Here is a 19769-nt window from a genome sequence, read left to right on the forward strand (position 1 = left end):
GTACTTGGCAAGGATTTTCATATATGTGTACTTACACTTCTATCTGGGTGACGTACTGCCTCATCTCTTGCACGGCGATGTTCAGGCGGTTGTAGAGGTGGATGTAGGCTTCCTGGATCTCCATGTCCTCCTGTTTGAGCAGGAAGCTGAGGCCATTCTCCCGGTTGGCCTGCTGCATCCTGTCTGGGATGCCCTCTCCAGAGCCCTCGATGTCCTCCTCACCACCCCCCTCCTCCCCGAGACCACTGCAGCTGTAAGATGGGGCACCCATGCTAGTCACACAGTGTTGGGTGTGAGACATGCGAGACAGGTTAGCTGTGGGGAGAGAGAAAATAAATTAGATGAATAAATAGGAGGTAAAGAAAAGTAAAGGAAGTGAAAGAGTATTAAAATAAGTGTCGACGTCTTTCAAATTTTTGATCAGAAAAGCTGCACGTCACATCGTGATGTCAGAAAAGGAGAGGTAAAAATAGAGGGGGGGGGGGGAAGAGGGAGAGACAATCAACTTTCACTTCCAGAGACCTATACCTACACCACATGTTGAGCCTTCATACACAATAACACTCTGGTGAATATACAACCTATCATTTTGACAAAAACAGTGTGCTTGTGTATAAAGGGCCCATTACACATTACGCTGTTCTATGTACATTCTACTGCCTTGAGAGTCATGAAAAAATGCCTAGAACATGATAAAAACACAGTGAATAATCTAATTCACAATTCTACTTCCTGATCTAGAAGCCTATGGGTGTAATGTTAGCACATAATAGCCCAGGCTATGATTAAGTCGAGGAACTGAGGAGAGAGGAAGGTTGAAGCAATACTAACAATGCTAATCTTCCAGTCAGACATCTGGCCGTCTGTCTGTTGCAGCTTCCTCTGTCTCTTCCCGTCTTAGTGTTTCTCTGAGCCGTGTCAGAGCGGCCAGTGTGACGGGCCGAAAGGCAGGCTACCAAAACCACAGAGACCGACAAAACACAGACAGGACAAGATGGGCCCATAGAGATACATAATGTTCCATTTAATTCTGAGGATGAGCCCAAGGGCTACACCTGTAAAATATCTCTCCCGCCGACTCTCTCTCTCCGCTCTGTTTCTCTCCCTCTTCTCTGTCCTTCCCCCTCTCTTTCCCTGTCCATCTAAACAGTAAAGTAATCCAATGATCACCTTCTCTCCCCTCACTTTCTGAAGAATATTCCACCCCTGGTGTCTTAGAGGGACCGCTTTGATGACATTCACCAACACCCACAGAGAGGATGGATAAACATTTCAGAGTGGGGGTTGCCTGAGGCTAATGGTTGTTTAATGGGAAACCAATGGAGACGATTAGAGTGGTGGGATTACAACTACTTTACCGCAAATGTACTATGGGAGTTGTCTCTATATGCGGCTAAAGGCTAATTAACTCCGTTTGTTTCATCACAAGAGCTTATAAAGTCATTTGTACTGTGGGATTTAATTGATCAAAGATGGTATTTAGTTGAAATTATCTTTGTTTTAAGCTTTAAGGTGGATTATAGGCTAGCTCTGAACAATGTTGTAAAGGGGATCTTGGCTATTGTTGGCAAAACTCAACTGGGACTAGAATTCCACAAAATAACAGAACTGAGGCATTGACACAACTCTATTTTCTATTTGTAATCTAAAGGTATGTGTGCATATGAGTGTGTACTATATGTGTGTGCATGTACAGTACAGTGGCAGTCGGTGCTGTTTAAGATGAGGGAGGGCAAATCTTTTTTATGAGCATGGCCTTATTTCTGTTACAGCATATTGGAAGACTGTCGTATTCCATTCATCCAGCTTAATGTAACACCGATAGGTTTAGGTTCAATTCAAGTTTTCAACGTATGTGCCCAGGTCGAGAGAAATTTGATTCATCAAGGTGACAGACATTGACACATTCAATACAGCCTTCCACAATCTTACCTGCATCTAGCTGATCTAGGCTGTAATCATTGGTCCAACTGTTGCAAACAAGATTTTCCATTGGACAGTTACACCAGCGGGCCCCAGTGGCAATAAATGGATACAACCAAAATCTTTCCTAGGAAGAGTTCCAGTGTTGGATAGCCATAGCCAGCTAGCTAACATAGCATTCGTCTTTGTTTGAGTAGGCTGGACTATCAAGCTGAATTCACCAGCTAAGTACGTGTAAAACATTCTTTCACTCTTACTATTCTTGACAATGTGGAGAGTGGTACTCAGTAATGTGTTGGATTGGCCCCCAAACATAACACTTTGTATTCAGGACAACAAATGAATTGCTTTGCCACATTTTTTGCAGTATTACTTTAGTGCCTTGTTGCAAACAGGATGCATGTTTTGTAATATTCTCCAATCACAGCCATTAAAGGTTCAAAAGTCCTTCCTCTCTGGCAACTGCATCTTTGTAGTGACTGGGTTTATTGACACACCATCCAAAGTGTAATTAATAACTTCACCATTCTTAAAGGGATACTCAATGTCTTCTTTCTACCAATAGTGCCCTTCCTTGCAAGGCATTGGAAAACCTCCCTGGTCTTTGTGGTCAATGAGGCAAAATTTCAAAAATCCATGCAACTTATTATGTGACTTGTTAAGCACATTTTTACTCCTGTACTTATTTAGGCTTGCCTTAACCAAGGGGTTGAATAGTTATTGACTCAAGACATTTCAGCTTTTAATTTGTAATTAATTAGCACACACACACACACACACACACACACACACACACACACACACACACACACACACACACACACACACACACACACACACACACACACACACACACACACACACACACACACACACACACACACACGTCTGCATTGTCTTCTCACCCCACCTTGGTTGGGGTCCAGGCCGTAGAAGGAGTTCTTGCGTCCGAAGCGGAAGCTGAAGGCCCTGCTGGACACCATGGTGGTCTTGGGGTGGGACACCTGCATCAGGTTTATGTGACAGTTGGTGGGCACAAAGTCCATGCAGCCCAGTGGGTGGGTCAGTACGCCTGCCTGCTTGAATGTGGGGCACGCCTTTCTCCTCAGCTCCTGGGCAAACTGAAAACCACAGCTAATGAAAAACTGTATATTTACCGCTATCACATAATGATGGATCAATAGTCGCTGCTGATCTGAGTGTCTGTGGCGGGGGAGGGGGAGGGGGAGAGAGAAGGAGAGAAAGGAGAGGGAGAAAGAGAGAGAGAGAACTTGAAGACATTTCTAGCTGCTCTTGCACTACAAAAGGGGCTATGATGAGGGATCCTGTAGATCCTGTACCTGCTGGTATCTGCTGATTCGCCGGCGGATGCCCTCCAGCTTGGTATCACAGATGTTCCTGAACTCAAATTGGGGCATGGACATCACGCGGTCACTCTGCGAGATCAGCTGGCTGCAGTTACGCACAAAATGACTGTCGTCTCTTGCAAAGGCCTCCAGGATCTGACAGGGCAGAGTGTATGTTTTAAATCCCTTTGGGTTCACGTCTTCAAGTTCAAGTTATTTGAAATGATTTTTGCATGAAGCAACCCGGGAACCATTCACTCGTATTGTTCTCATTATAAATGCTAAATGGTAGAAATCATGGCTGTGGTTATGCAATAAAGATAAAACCAAAGTGTTTATGCTAATGCTAGTGGACTACAACAACGGACAAAGACGCCTTCAGGCAACAGTGACTATCTGCATTGACCCGTCCATTTTATTTATTTATTATTATTATTTATTTTTTCTCTATGCACATTCTACACACACACTCATAATTTCCACACACTCACTCATAATTTCCACACACACGCTGCTGCTACTCTGTTTATCATATATCCTGATGCCTAGTCACCTTACCCCTATTTAGTTAAAGTCGGAAGTTAACATACATTTAGGTTGGAGTCACTTAAACTTGTTTTTCAACCACTCCACACATTTCTTGTTAACAAACTATAGTTTTGGCAAGTCGGTTAAGACATCTACTTTGTGCGTGACAAGTCATTTCTGGGCAGAATTGAAAAAGTGTGTACGAGCAAGGAGGCCTACAAACCTGACTCAGTTACACCAGCTCTATCAGGAGGAATGGGCCAAAATTCACCCAACTTGTTGTGGGAAGCTTGTGGAACGCTACCCGAAACGTTTGACCCAAGTTAAACAATTTAAAGGCAATGCTACGAAATACTAATTGAGTGCATGTAAACTTCGGACCCACTGGGTGATGAAGGAAATAAAAGCTGAAAGAAATAATTCTCTCTACTCCAAGATGGCATAGCAGTCAGACGTCAGACGTCGCAGTAAATGAGAACTTGTTCTCAACTGGCCTACCTGGTTACATTCTTAAAATAAAGTGGAAGACAGGATTAAATGTCAGGAATTGTGAAAAACTGAGTTGAAATGTATTTGGCTAAGGTGTATGTAAACTCCCGACAACTGTACATATCTAACCCTGCCACTCCAGTATCCCTGCACATGATAAATATGGTGTTTGCACTGACCCCGTATATAGGTTTCTTACTTATTCGTGTTCTTCCTATTTCTAGTGTTTTTGTTCTACTTAAAAAATATATATACTGCATTGTTGGGAAAGAGCAAGCAAGAAAAGCATGTCACTGTGCTAGCTTACATCACAATAAAAACATGAAAATAAACCACATACTGCTGCTAGCATGATAAGCGTAGTGTTGGCATGCTAATACTACAAAAACAGTGGACATGTGCTGTACCTTCGCAGTAAGGCTGAAGCAGCCCTTGGGCTCCACCATCTTCTCCAGGACGTGGCACTTGATGCCGGCTGTACTGACATACTCGTACACCACACCGTGCTCCAGGTGCACGTTGTCCACCGTCATGCTCACCAGGGGCACCGTGTCATCAGACAGAGACAGCTGGCTCAGGCCCCCCCTGTCGTCTGGACCTACTTTCATGTACACAGCTGTTAGCAGACAGACACAAAGATACACAATCTCACCATAGAAGTGTAAGGTACCTGATCCGTTCCCAATCTTTCTCTCTCTCTCACACACACGGTGAGGTGGTGTACAGTACCTGTTCCGTTCCTGCCGTGCTCCTCATCTATGTCTGAGCATTTCTCTTCTGTGCAGGCCTTGAACAAGCCCCCCTCCTCCTCCACGTCCTCAAACGCACGGTACACCCACTGACACTGACAGGACACATGGGGGACACAACAGGGTCAAACACTGGTGTGTTTGTGTCTCTAGGTGTATAATATGCGTGCATACATTCAAGTGTGTGTCAAGGTTTCTGTGCAAGAGTGTGCTTGGAATCACATGTGTTTCTCTGGCAGTTAAAGAAGTTGTGTGTGAATGAAGTAAAAGAGATATTAGGATGTGCTCCAAACAGAGTTAAGCCAGGTCGTTAAGCCAACAAAGCAGGGGATTGGACAGGAGGAGCCAGGTTAAACATCAACAAAGCAGGGGATTGGACAGGAGGAGCCAGGTGAAAACAGCAACAAAGCAGGGGATTGGACAGGAGGAGCCAGGTGAAAACAGCAACAAAGCAGGGGATTGGACAGGAGGAGCCAGGTTAAAACAGCAACAAAGCAGGGGATTGGACAGGAGGAGCCAGGTTAAAACAGCAACAAAGCAGGGGATTGGACAGGAGGAGCCAGGTTAAACATCAACAAAGCAGGGGATTGGACAAGAGGAGAGGAGCCAGAGTAAACATCAACAAAGGAGTTTCTAAAAGCACTCCATAGCAGAGGTGTGTACAAGTCAGACTCGAGTCACAAATATGATGACTTGCAACTCGACTTTCACCAATGACTCGTGACTTAACTTGGACATGAGCCTTTTGACTCGACCTGACTTGATACCCCCAAGCCCAAATATATAAAAATATGCTACTAAAAAAAAGTGTGCAGCGCATCAACTCTTCATTTATTGGATTACAGTTTGAATCAGACAGCAACCAATCAAATTGTGCCAGCGGAGAAAAAGTTGTGCGTAGCAGTGCAGAGGTACGTCTGCGGGGGAATTCAGATGGAGCCCTTGGAAAGATGATACCCACAATTATTATTTTGGGATATAAAGTTGGCGCTGTATCAACAAAAAACGGATTGCAACTTGCAAAACAATCAGGAAGAAAATTAGACTGCGACGCAACAATTTCCAACTTTGTTCGGCATTTGAAGCTGCACAAAGAATGGTAAGGTGTGGCGAATATAGCCGACAGCTATATATTTTATTACTTTGCTAGTGTCATGTAGGCCAGCGTAACGTTAAATCAATGAGCCTCCACACAATCAGTGTGGGAACGTGATCATTGCACCCAAGATTGAGCTACAACTGGCTAGGCAGTTGGTAGCCTAAATCCTGCCTGATGTTCCTAAATCAAGGTTGGGCGATTGAGGTTATGCGATTGTGTACAAGCAAGCATACTACTCGATCACAATTGGGGGGGTGGGGGGGGTCTTTCTCATGGCTACCCATGTATTTCCATAGAAATATAACATTTATTTGTTATACTCGAAACTCAAAGTTTAGGACTTGAGACTTGACACTTATCGGTCTTGACTTGAGACTTGCCTGTCTTGACTTGAGACTTACTTGTGACTTGTAAAACAATGACTTGGTCTCACCTCTGCTCCATAGTATACCCTGCACTGTCCCAAGCCGATAAAGCCTAAATATTTGTCACAGTAGGAAAATAAAAACAAGGGGAAAAGTAGGTATAATGGCAGTTCACTGTAAACAATAGAAGAGTGAAATTGAGGATGAAGAAGAACCCTGGTTGTGATGCATTAAACCAGTCAAACCCTTGCATGTGACACTGTAGAAGGGAACACACTACAGTAGTTTGATTGAAACACGTCTTGACACTGGTAGAAAAGTCACATTAGGCTAATGCCATCATGGTTGAATCTCTGATCCTGTATGTTTCCCTAATATTGTGCGTAAAGTATGAAAACAATGTTTGTCGTCAAATATCTCCTTAAAAAAGAGACTCTCCCTATGTATTTGAATGCGTTGTTGACAGACAGTAAGAATCAGAGGGGGATGAGGCAGGGATTGAACCCTTTTTTTCCCAGTAGGGAGTCCCATGTATGTATGGATCTGGTAGTTTTACCGCTGGACCACAGCTCTGCACGCAAACTATGTCTCACCATGTCGGGCTGATCCTGCTGGTCGTGGTGGGAGGTGAAGTGCTCCAGGACCTCCTGGTAGTCGCTATGGTTCATGTTGTTGCCATTCACCTTCAGGATGCACTGACCTGGCTGGAGGCCTGCCACCGCCGCCTCCGACCCTATAATCAAGCAGGGGTCAAAGTGGGCAGGGACACAGTTCTTATGTGTAATCCTGTAACCACCGATGTCACAGAATGTATGCATGTTGAATGAGTGTTTTTCTATAATAACAGCATGTGTACAATGTGTCCTTATCTGGTCCAGTCTGTACATATTTAGCTAATTCTATTTTATTTGGAGATCCCATCTGTTTTTATCATCATCATAGAATAAGGCATGTCCAAGACCATCTGCTCATCTCAGAAGTAGATAGGTGTGTGGCTTAGGTGGTAAAGCATGGCATTAGCAATACCAGGGTTTTGGGTTCAATTCCCAGGACCACTGATACATAAAATGTAAGCACACATGACTGTATGCTGCTTTGGATAAAAGCATCTGCTTCATGGCAAATATTATTAGAAAGCTATGCGTTTAATAATAAGTAAAGTTCCTATATTGTTTTGGTCCTCAAATAAGTTGTCGGTTAACACTTTAGCTTTGCCCTAAAATACGAACAGATCTCCTGTCCCGTTTAAAAAAAAACAGGCCGAGCATAATTTCCCCAGTGATCCACCTCACACTAAGCACACGACTCCATAACTTCAGTTAAGCAGCCAACCCAAGCCAACCAAATCCTAGCCGTCAACCAGGATCCTGATTTAGGAGAAGAGAGAGGGAGCTAGGGAGTATGATATCATTCAGAAACTCCTATGGGGCCAGTAGCTGAAAGGAGCCTGCGTGTGTCTGTTCAGATCAGAGTGTATGAGCTCCCTCTGACATAATAAAAGAGAAGCAAGACCCCGGGTCGTGACTCCTTCTCCCTCAATGCAGCAGAAAATAGGCGGTCATGTTTCCTCATTCCTTATCCAACTTGCTCGTGACTCAGTTGTAAATCTATGTTTTTTCTTTCCTTTTTAAACATACTTTGACCATAGGACCACATGTTGGCCAGGCTAAAGAGCAGAGCCTCAAGAAACTGGAACTGAAGTTAACAGGTGCATGGCTGGCAGGTAACGCCTCATCCTATAATTTAATGATGATTAAGGAAGCCCCCCGTACCTTTCCCAATCAGAAGAGTTGGGTTAAATGTGGAAGACACATTTCAGTTCAATGCATTCAGTTGTACAACTGACTAGGTATCCCCCTTTCCCAATCAGAGAGGTTGTTACTCACCTTTCCTTACTGCATGTACATGAGGTGGGGCAGAGCCACTGAGTTTGAAGGACAGGGCATAGGGAGTGTCTGGAATCTTCACAATCCTATAACAACGAGAGTGTGTGTGTGTAGGTCAGTAGAGGCTTCCCAGAGGAGGAAGGGGAGGACCAGCGCCAGTGAATTTAAAACAATAGTGAAACATGAAAAAAGTTAACTCTTTTTAGATGAAACTATACTTAATATATTCACGTCACCAAATATTTGATTAAAACACACTGTTCTGCAATGAAGGCTACTGTAGCCGCCTCAACAGCATTTTATAAGATAGCATCATGTTGTAGCCGGAGGACAGGTAGTTTCCATCCTCCTCTGTGTACATTGACTTCAATACAAAACCTAGGCGGCTTGTCTTTCTCACCCCCCTTTTCCATAGACTTCCACAGTAATTATGACATCAAAGCTCTTGCAGCATGAACTGACATGTTGTCCATCCAATCAAAGGATCAGAAAATGTATCTAGTCCTGAAAGCATAAGCTACAGCTAACAAGCACTGCAGCGCATAAAATGTTGTTAGTACTTGACCCAAAGAGAGAGAAAGTGGGCAGAACTGAAAAAGCGTGTGCGAGCAAGGAGGCATACAAACCTGACCAACCTACACCAGCTCTGTCAGGAGGAATGGGCCAAAATTCACCCAACTTATTGTGGGAAGCTTGTGGAAGACTTCCTGAAACTTTTGACCCGGGTTAAACCATTTAAAGGCAATGCTACCAAATACTAATTGAGTGTAGGTAAACTTCTGACCCACTGGGAATGTGATGAAAGAAATAAAAGCTGAAAGAAATCATTCTCTCTACTATTTTTCCTGACATTTCACATTCTTAAAATAAAGTGGTGATCCTAACTGACCGAAAACAGGGAATTTTTTACTCAGATTAAATGTCAGGAATTGTGAAAAACTGAGTTTAAATGTATTTGGCTAAGGTGTATGTAAACTTTCAACTTCAATTGTACTTCGTACCGATGCACATTGACTCGATACTGGTACCCCGTGTATATATAGGAAAGTTGTGCGCTCCCTCATCTACAGAAATCGCACTACAGCACTGCAAGTAAGATCTGTGGTAGGTCTTCAGCCGGTGGTGTGTGTGCTGCATGTGTTCCCCGCTCGCTTCAGCCATCTGAGCAGGAGCCAAAATGCAACCTTCCTTCCTTCCTATTGAATGACAGCACCGTGAACACCTCCGTTCACCCAGAGACTTGGTGCTGCCATTTTGATCTGCTGCTGACCACGTTTTAGCCTTCTCCATTTACATTGTGTCATAGTTTACACACTGATAAGCCTACACTGGAATTCATTCAAATCCATGCAATAAACTGAGTTATATTTTGGCGCTTTATTTTTGGGGTTGCAATTCAGAAGGCTATATGGGTCTGCTAATGGAGAACTAGTAAAGGCCCAGTGCACTGCTTTTGTAAAGTATTATTTTTCCCGATACTAATCTGTAATCTGATCCAGAAAACTGCCCATATGCGTTACGATACTCGTTTTCTCTGATTACTCGACACCCTTGCATGTGATCAGGTGTGTATTCATTCCGCCGATTCTGTTGAAAAACATTTCTTAAACAGAAGCAAACAGAACAAAAACAGGGATAAACATACCTGTTCAATAGAAACTCGTTTGCAACTGGTGGACTAATGACTACACACTAGATCAGCTAGATGCAGGTAAGATTGTGCAAGGCGGTATTGAATGTGTCAATGTCTGTCACCTTGACTCAAATTTCTCTCTACCTGTTCACCTACATTGTTAACTTTCATTCACAGGCTATTTTGTAGCCAACCGCATGATGGATATAGGAACAATTTGAGTATCATGAAGTAGCCTAAACCTATCGGTGTTACATTAAGCTGGATGAATGGAATACGACAGTCTTCCAATATGCTGTAACAGAAATAAGGCCATGCTCCTAAAAAAATAATCGTCCTCCCCCATCTTAAACAGCACCGACTGCTACTAGTGTAGGTGTGTGGAGGATACTTGTCTGTGTGTATACACATGCCTGTGTACTCACTCCTTGGCCTTGGTGTTGACCAGCAGGCGTAAGGAGCGGCGGACGCAGAAGGCCTGGCTGATCATGGTCTCCACCTCCTGGAAGGGCCTGAGAAACACCAGGTCCTCATTGATGGTGAAGATCTTCCTGCCCTCCTGCAGCCCCGCCATCTGGAGGGGAGGATGGAGAGAGAGAGAGACAACAACGGCGGAACATCAGTGTAGGTTGTCTCTTCATTTCTGGTATGTCAGTGCCATTTTGTTTTTCAGATGTAAAATATTGTGAACAATTTTCGACCAGATTTCACTTATAAAACCTGGATAAGTGATGGAAATAGCATAAAAATAACATCTAAATGATCAAAAACACAGCTCTTCCCACAGTAGCCTTTATATCCTCTCTGGCTAGCCCAGGACACATGGACCAGATCCACCAGTATGACACTTGGCTTTGGTTGTCTGGGGGGCTGGCTCTGGAGGACAGCCCAGAACACGAAGGCACAGTGGCCCACTGATTGAGTGAGTGTGCCTGCGTTTTCACATCTGTGTGTTCGGTATTCTCCCCGCAACACTCCCGGAGTCCCTGGCTCTCCCAGGTTCCCCCCCCCCCACTGGGCCCTGGGAATCAGCTGAGCCTCATTCACAACGCACACACACAGACGGACTCATTGTTTGGGCAATCTCGGATACACACGCTCTGTGTCAGCCAGGGCCCAACTACACTGGCACTGTCTGGAGCAGAGGAGGGGAGGAATAGAAGGGGGATGAGGAGGAGTGAGATGGAGTGGAAACGAGAGGGAGGAAAAATAGTGCAGGGGACACAGAGGGAGTGTGAGAGGTTCATTTTAGGAACTAAGGATGATGGTACAACTGTAGGCCTTAGGGCGGGAGGAGTGAGTTGGAGTGGGCAGGCAGCGAGGGAGGGGAGTAAGATATTAAGGAACACTGAGAGACAGTTAGGGAAGGAGTGCTGTAAGACTTTGTTTACCAATCCCTTCCTCAGGGATCCCCAGTCGTTGCACATATGCTCTGATCCAACTAGTCAACAAGACCTTGAGGAGTTGATTCAGAAAGAGAGTAGATATAAGGATGTCCTCCAGCTTCAGACAGAAACACGTATGCACAGAACAACCCCCCCCCCACACACACACACACAGCTGAAATGGCAGTGGGGAGAATGTGAGCAGGCATGTCTAATAGCTCTGATCCTCACACTGAGAATAACGTCCCCATGAGGATAGAGACAGCACCACCACTGTCTCACACACTGGGACTAACGGGCTCTGTCAGTAAGGAGGAGGAAGCATAGGTGGGGTGTGTGTGTCGTCATCTATGTGTGTGTGTCTTTTACGTGTCTATGTGTGTGTGTTGATAGACTCCTCACCTCAGCGTGAGAGCCCCTGGTGACAGACCTCACCACGATGGCCTTGTTCTTCTCCTCAATCTCAAAGCCGTAGTCTTCTTCCTCCGGGTGGACCTATGGGGAGACAAAAAAACATCAACAAAGGCGCTTAGAAGGCAATGACCGTCATTGATTGATTCATTCATGCATCAGAACAACGAACCAACAAAATCAGGACATTTTATCTGGCACTCTCTGTGCAGTCAATAACAAACGAATGACACAATGGCAATGACAGACCTGTGTAAAATACGCACATCACATTTGGGTTTATTTGGGACTATTCCATTACAGAGCAATAACGGGAGAGTCGCCAATTGCAAGGTGGGGGTTATTTCCCTTCTGCATAGTTGTGATAAGATGGCTATCGCTGAGGAGACTGTCTGAGGAGACTGGTAACAGGTGAATGGCTAAAACAATGGGCTCTGCAGCGTCAAAGAGCTGTGTGTGTGTGTGTGTGTGTGTTGGGGTCCATCACTTCAATCATGGCTGGAAGGACTAGGAAGGATTAGCATTTGAGCTAATCATTGGGGATGGGGCATCATGTCTACTTCCTACTTTGTTCTTCTGAAGAAACACTAGGAAAAGCTAATGCGTTAATGTTAGCCTGGCAATGTAACTCCAGTTTCCAGCCCTTTTCTTAAGGGGTTAAGGGGATTTGAAATTCCTCTCATTCTTCCAGCACCTGTTGGTAAATGTGACAATTCTGATATTTTGTGTGTTTTTTTAACACTTATCTACATAATGTCTCCACCATTTCCTATTATCGAAAACAGCTTCTGGACATCAGAATGCGATCACTAACTTCGATCTGGATGACAATTTCTACGTAAACAAGTCGGCAGCTGTGGACGTTCAGCTTACTCCATACCAGGCCCTAATGCCCCAGACTCGAAAGAGGAAGCGACGATGCAAAAGAGGCAGACGAGCCAGTACCCTGACGAGACAACGTTGGTGAGCAAATAAACCGCCTCTACCTTCCTTTCTATTGGAGAACATAGTCACGAGAGAAGGAACCGGAGGAGCTCCGTTTGAGACTATCCTATCAATGGGACCTGAAGAACTGTAATATTCAAAGTTTCTCGTAGTCGTTGGCTGAACAAGGACAATGCACATCTCATTGATGGTATGGATATGGATAATACATCTGGGTAATACATCTTTAAGACCGGACAGCAGCCTCGGGTTAGAGGCTGCCCAGAGGACAAACCATTCAGATTGTATTTGAGGTCACTCTTTTCAATGGGTTTTCATTGGGAATCCAGATTTCTAAAGGGACCTTCTTGCAGTTCCTATCGCTTCCACTGGATGTCAACAGTCGTTAGAAATTGGTTGAGGTTTTTACTTTGTGTAATGAAGAAGTACGGCCACCTTGAACAAGGGTCACTTGAAGTGTACTGTTAGATAGAGGTGCGTGACCAGAAAGCATGCTACAGTTTGTTTGACTCCTGTATTGAACACAGACCATCCCGTCTTCAAATTTGATCAATTATTTACATTACAAAATACCCAAAGTTGTATTACAAAAGTAGTTTGAAATGTTTTGGCAAAGTTTACAGGTAACTTTTGAGATATTTTGTTGTCACGTTGCTCAAGTTGGAACCATTGTTTTTCTGGATCAAACGCGCCAAATAAATGGACATTTTGGGTATATATATCGACGGAATTAATCGAACAAAAGGACCATTTCTGATGTTTATGGGACATATTGGAGTGCCAACAAAAGAAGCTCGTCAAAGCTAAGGCATGAATTATATTTTTATTTCTGCTTTTTGTAAAGCGCCTGCAGGGTTGAAATATGCTTTCTCTTCGTTTACGGAGGTGCTATCCTCAGATAATAGTATCGTTTGCTTTCGCTGAAATGCTTTTTTGAAATCTGACATGTTGGCTGGATTCACAACAAGTGTAGCTTTAATTTGCTATCTTGCATGTGTGATTTAACGAAAGTTTGATTTTTATAGTAATTTAATTGAATTTGGTGCTCTGCATTTTCCCTGGCTTTTGGCCAGGTGGGACGCTAGTGTACCACATATCCCAGAGAGGTTAGCAATATATCTTTCATAGCTGTCTATTTACCACGACACTAACCGATTCTGGCACTAAGACCGCACTCAACAAGCTGTATAGGCAAACAAGAAAATACATATCTCATGGCCAGTCATTTTAATGCAGGGAAACTGAAATCAGTTTGAACTCATATTTACCAGGTCACCAGGCAATAAAACTCCAGACTACCTTTACTCCACATACAGAAACACATAGAAGGCTTGCCCTCCATTTGGTAAATCTGACCATAATGCTATATTTTGATTAATGCATACAAGCAAAAACTCAAAACAGGAAGCACCAGTGATGCTCAATATGGAAATGGTCAGATAAAGCAGATGCTGATCTACAGGACAGCTTCACTAGCACAGACTGGAATATGTTCCAGGATTCATCGGCTAACATTCACCACATCAGTCCCGGCTTCATTAACTTCACTCGGGTAGGGGGCAGCATTCGGAAGATTGGATGAAAAGCGTGCCCAAAATAAACTGCCTGCTCCTCAGGCCCAGATACTAGGATATGCATATAATTAGTAAATTTGGATAGAAAACACTCTAAAGTTTCCAAAACTGTTCAAATAATGTCTGAGTATAACAGAACTGATATGGCAGGCGAAAACCTGAGGAAAATCCAGGAAGTACTATTAGAAAAGGCTGTTTTTCCATTGAAAGCCTATCCACCATACAAAGACATAGGACCCAGTTCACGATCTCTATGGCTTCCTCTACATGTGGCCAGTCTTTAGGCATTGTTTCAGGCTTTTACTCTGAAAAATGAGGAAGATGCAGCACTTTCAATAAGTGGGCAGTGGAAATTTCCAGACATGAGCCAAGCGCGTGATCGGAAGCGCGCATTTCATGTTTACCTTTTCTGTTGATGAAGCTTTTGTCTGGTTGAAATATTATTGTCTGGATGTTGAGGGCGCGCATTGTGCCTTTGGATTACTGAACTAAAACGCACCAACAAAACTGAGGTTTTTGGACATAAAGTTTAACTTTATCGAACAAAACACACATTTATTGTGTAACATGAAGTCCTGTTAGTGGCATCTGATGAAGATCAAAGGTTAGTGATTCATTTAATCGCTATTTCTGACTTTTGTGCGCCCTCTCCTTGGCTGGAAAATGTCTGTATGGTTTTCTGTTACTAGGCGCTGACCTAACATAATCGCGGTGTGCTTTCACTGTAAAGCCTTTTTGAAATCGGACACTGTGGTTGGATTTACAAGAAGTTTATCTTTAAAATTGTGTATGTTTGAGGAATTTTAATTATGGGATTTCTGTTTTGAATTTGGCGCCCTGCAATTTCACTTGCTGTTGTCGAGGTGGGACGCTACCGTCCCACCGTCCCACTGACAGGTTAATAAGTGCATTAATTATGTTATCCCCACAATGACCGTACGTACATATCTCAACCAGAAGACATGAATTAGAGGCAACATCTGCTATGAGCTAAAGGCTAGAGATGCAGCTTTCAAGGAGCAGGACACCAATCCGGAAGCTTATAAGAAATCCACTATGACCTCCGACTAGCCATCAAACAGGCTAAGCATCAAAACAGGACTAAGATCCTTGCAAACCATCACAGATTACAATGGGAAACACAACCACCCAGTGATGTGACCCTATCAGATGAGCTAAATGCCTTTTATGCTCACTTCGAGGCAAGCAACACTGAACCATGCATAAGAGTACCAGCTGTTCCGGATGATTGTGTGATCTCGCTCTCTGTAGCCAATGTGATTAAGATTTTTAAACAGGTTAACATTCACAAGGCCTCGGGGACTGACGGATTACCAGGACGCGTACTCAGAGCATGCGCTGACCAGCTGGCAAGTGTCTTCACAGACCCAGTCTGTAATACCTATACGTTTCAAGCACACCACCATAGTCCCTGTGCACAAGAATGCCAAGTGGACCTTTCCAAATTACTATAGTCCTGTAGTACTCAAATTGGTAGCCATGAAATGTTTTGAAATGCTGGTCATGGCTTGCATCAAAACCATCATCCCGTACACAGTCCAATTCGCATACCACCCCATCAAAATAAATCCAATTTTATTGGTCATATACACATATTTAGCAGATGTTATTGCAGGTGTAGCGAAATGCTTGTTTTCGCTACACCTGTAATGCAACAGATCTACAGATGACGCAATCTCTATTGCCCTTTTCCACCTGGACAAGAGGAACACCTATGTGAGAATGCTGTTCATTGTCTACAGCTTAACATTGAACACCATAGTGCCCTTAAAGCTCACCACTAAGCTCAGGACCCTGCAACTGACACCTCTATCTGCAACTGGATCCTGGATGGCCGCCCCCAGGTGGTGAGGTTAGGGAACACATCCGCCACGCTGACTCTCAACACGGGCACCCCTCAAGTATGCATGTTCATTCCCCTCCTGTAATACCTGTTCACCCATGACTGCGTGGCCGCGCACAACTCCAACACCATCAATATGTTTGCTGACAACACGACGGTGGTAGGCCTGATCACAGATGATGATAAGACTATATTGAGGAGGTCAGTGACAACAACCTCTCCCTCAACATCAGCTAGACAAAGAAGCTGATAGTGGACAACAGGAAACGTAGGCCTGAGCATGCCCCCATCCAAATCGACAGGGCTTTCGTGGAGCAGGTCGAGAGCTTCAAGTTCCTCAGTATCCACATCACTAAGGAATTAGCATGGTCCACACACACACCTACACAGTTGTGAAGAAGGCACGACAATGCCTCTTCCCCCTCAGGAGGATGAAAAGATTTGGAATGGGCCCTCAGATCCTCAAAATGTTCTATAGCTGCACCATTGAGAGCTTCTTGACTGGCTGCATCACCGCTTGGTATGACAACTGCTCGGCATCCAACCGCAAGGTGCTACAGAAGGTAGTGTGTGCAGGCCAGTAGATCACTGGGGCTGAGCTCCCTGCCATCCAGGACCTCTATAGAAGGTAGTGTCAGAGGAGTCACTATAAATTGTAAAATACTCAAGCTCAGGCTCTGTCGCAGCCGGCCGCGACCGGGAGGTCCATGGGGCGACTCACAATTGGCCTGGCATCGTCTGGGTTAGGGAGGGTTTGGCCGGCAGGGATATTCTTGTCTCTTGTGGCGGGCAGTGCGCGCTGACCAGGTCGCTAGGTGTACAGTGTTTCCTCCGACACATTGGTGCGGCTGGCTTCCGAGTTGGATGAGTTCTGTGTTAAGAAGCAGTGCGGCTTGGTTGGGTTATGTTTCGCCTCTCCCGAGTCCGTACAAGTGTTGTAGCGATGAGACGACAGTAACTACTAACAATTGGATATCATGAAATTGGGGAGAAAAAAGGGAGAAAATAATTGAAAAATAAATATTTATTTTTTAAATTGTCAAATACTCCAGCCACCCAAGTCATAGACTGTTCTCTCTGCTACCACGTGGCAAGATGTAACGGCTTTGTACCCATCTCTGTGTGTGGAGTAAAAGGTGGTCTAATATTTTTTCCCCCTCTGGTTGTACATTTAACATCCTGGAAGAAATCAGGTAAACCGGATTTAAGTTTCCCCGCATTAAAGTCCCCGGCCAGTAGGAGCGCTGCCTCTGGATGAGCATTTTCCTGTTCGCTTATGGCCTTATACAGCTCATTGAGTGTGGTGTTAGTGCCAGGATCAGTTCGTGGTGGTAAATAGACAGCTATGAAGAATATAGATGAAAAATCTCTTGGTAAATAGTGTGGTCTACAGCTTATCATGAGATGCTCTACCTCAGGCGGGCAAAACCTCAAGACTTCCTTACTATTAGATTTCATGCACCAGCTGTTCTTTACAAATATACACAGAACCCTTGTCTTACCAGAGGCTGCTGTTCTATCTTGCCGATACAGTGTAAAGCCCGCCAGATGCATGTTATTCATGTCGTCATTCAGCCACAACTCAGTGAAACATAAGTTATTACAGTTTTAATGTCCCATTGGTAGAAAATAAAGGCGATCGTATTATCCAATGATTGTACGTTGGCTAATACGACCGATGGTAAAGGCAGATTACCCACTCTCTGTCGGATCCTTACAAGGCACCCAGACCTAAGTCTGGGACCATGGGACCACGTAGCCATCATACTGCTCAGGAAGGAAATGCATTCTGTCTCCTAAAGATGAATGTATTTGTGTGAAAAGTGCAAATCAATTCCAGAACAGCAGTTCAGGACCTTGTGAAGATGCTGGAGGAAACAGGTACAAAAGTATCTATATCCACAGTAAAACGAGTCCTATATCGACATAACCTGTAAGGCTGCTCAGGAAGGAAGAAGCCACTGCTCCAAAACCGGCATAGAAAAAGCCAGACTATGGTTTGCAACTGCACACAGGGACAAAGATCGTACTTTTTGGGGAAATGTCCTCTGGGCGGATGAAACAAAAATAGAACTGTTTGGTCATAATGACCATTGTTATGTTTGGAGGAAAAAGGGGGAGGCTTGCAAGCCAAAGAACACCATCCTAAACGTGAAGCACGTGGGTGGCAGCATCATGTTGTGGGGGTGCTTTTCTGCAAGAGGGACTGGTGCACTTCACAAAATAGAAGGCTGAGAGGATGGACAATTATGTGGATCTATTGAAGCAACATCTCAAGACATCAGTCAGGAAGTTAAATCTTGGTCGCAAATGGGTCTTCCAAATGTACAATGACACCAAGCATACTTCCAAAGTTGTGGCAAAATAGCTTAAGGACAACAAAGTCAAAATATTGGAGTGGCCATCAAAGCCCTGACCTCAATCCTTTAGAAAATTTGTCGGCAGAACTTAAAAAGGTGTGTGCGAGCAAGGAGGCCTACAAACCTGACTCAGTTACATCAGCTCTGTCAGGAGGAATGGGCCAAAATTCACCCAATTTATTGTGGGAAGCTTGTGGAAGGCTACCCAAAACATTTGACCCAAGTTAAACAATTTAAAGGCAATGCTACCAAATACTAATTGAGTGTATGTAATCTTCTGACCCACTGGGAATATGATGAAAGAAATAAAAGCTGAAATAAATCACTCTACTATTATTCTGACATTTCACATTCTTAAAATAAGGTGGTGATCCTAACTGACCTTAGACAGGGAATTCTTACTAGGATTAAATGTCAGGAATTGTGAAAAACTGAGTTTAAATGTATTTGGCTAAGGTGTGTGTAAACTTCCGACTTCAACTGTACTTCGTACCCCTGCACATTGACTCGATACTGGTATCCCGTGTATATATAGGGAAGTTGTCGTTACTCATTGTGGATTTATTATTCTTTTTAATTTTCTCTCTGCATTTGTTGGGAAGGCCCCATAAGTAAGCATTTCACTGTTAGTGACAACATTTTATTTGAATCAGATTTGATTGGATAGGAGAGCCATTTGTCATTACCATCTTCACACACAGTTGGGGGGTTAATTCAATTCTAAGTGCGGCTCACGCATGGAAACACGTAAAGTTACGGCTCATCTCTTGGAACATCTTTCTGAAATTACCCCCGTGGAGAAACTAATTATATCCATTTCAACTGAACTCATGACCGTTTGTGGGTGTTGATACTTGATTTTCCTTATATATATATATTGTAGAATATATTTATATCTTAACCGTTTTATCGTCCACACACACACCGAAACACACACTGCTGATTTCCCAAAGACATCTGCCATTAATGGATCAGTTGGACTTCAAAGCCCTGTCTCATCTTCAAAGGAGATGTTTTGAGCTGCATCAGACACTGAGGGGATGAGATGTCTCCAAGTGCTCTCTGATGCCCACAGCCAGATGTGGTTAAAGTCATCACACAAACATACGTACGCACACACACACACTTGGGCCTTGCAGAGTGAAGGACATGGCTGTTTCTGATCATGCCCAGACTTCTGGGGAAGTCAAAAACCTGCTACCACTGTGTGAC

General features: G+C 44.0%; 1 protein-coding gene across 4 annotated transcripts in view; it reads right to left on the reverse strand.

Moving 5' to 3' along the window:
- LOC135527404 (phosphatidylinositol 3,4,5-trisphosphate-dependent Rac exchanger 1 protein-like) overlaps nt 1–19769 on the reverse strand; it is a 151586-nt gene that overhangs the window by 31228 nt on the left and 100589 nt on the right. For 2 of the 4 annotated variants that reach the window (XM_064955930.1, XM_064955933.1), the window contains exons 17-25: nt 11806–11898; nt 10444–10592; nt 8386–8471; nt 7093–7232; nt 5016–5130; nt 4694–4902; nt 3264–3425; nt 2834–3044; nt 36–315 (exon numbers count right to left, since the gene is read on the reverse strand). In XM_064955930.1, coding sequence (XP_064812002.1) covers nt 36–315; nt 2834–3044; nt 3264–3425; nt 4694–4902; nt 5016–5130; nt 7093–7232; nt 8386–8471; nt 10444–10592; nt 11806–11898 — 1445 coding nt within the window. The remainder of the gene's footprint in view (nt 1–35; nt 316–2833; nt 3045–3263; nt 3426–4693; nt 4903–5015; nt 5131–7092; nt 7233–8385; nt 8472–10443; nt 10593–11805; nt 11899–19769) is intronic. The other 2 variants (XM_064955932.1, XM_064955931.1) reach the window with 2 other exon arrangements.

This window comes from Oncorhynchus masou, chromosome 33, assembly GCF_036934945.1.
Source record: "Oncorhynchus masou masou isolate Uvic2021 chromosome 33, UVic_Omas_1.1, whole genome shotgun sequence".
NCBI classification, from domain to species: Eukaryota; Metazoa; Chordata; class Actinopteri; order Salmoniformes; family Salmonidae; genus Oncorhynchus; species Oncorhynchus masou.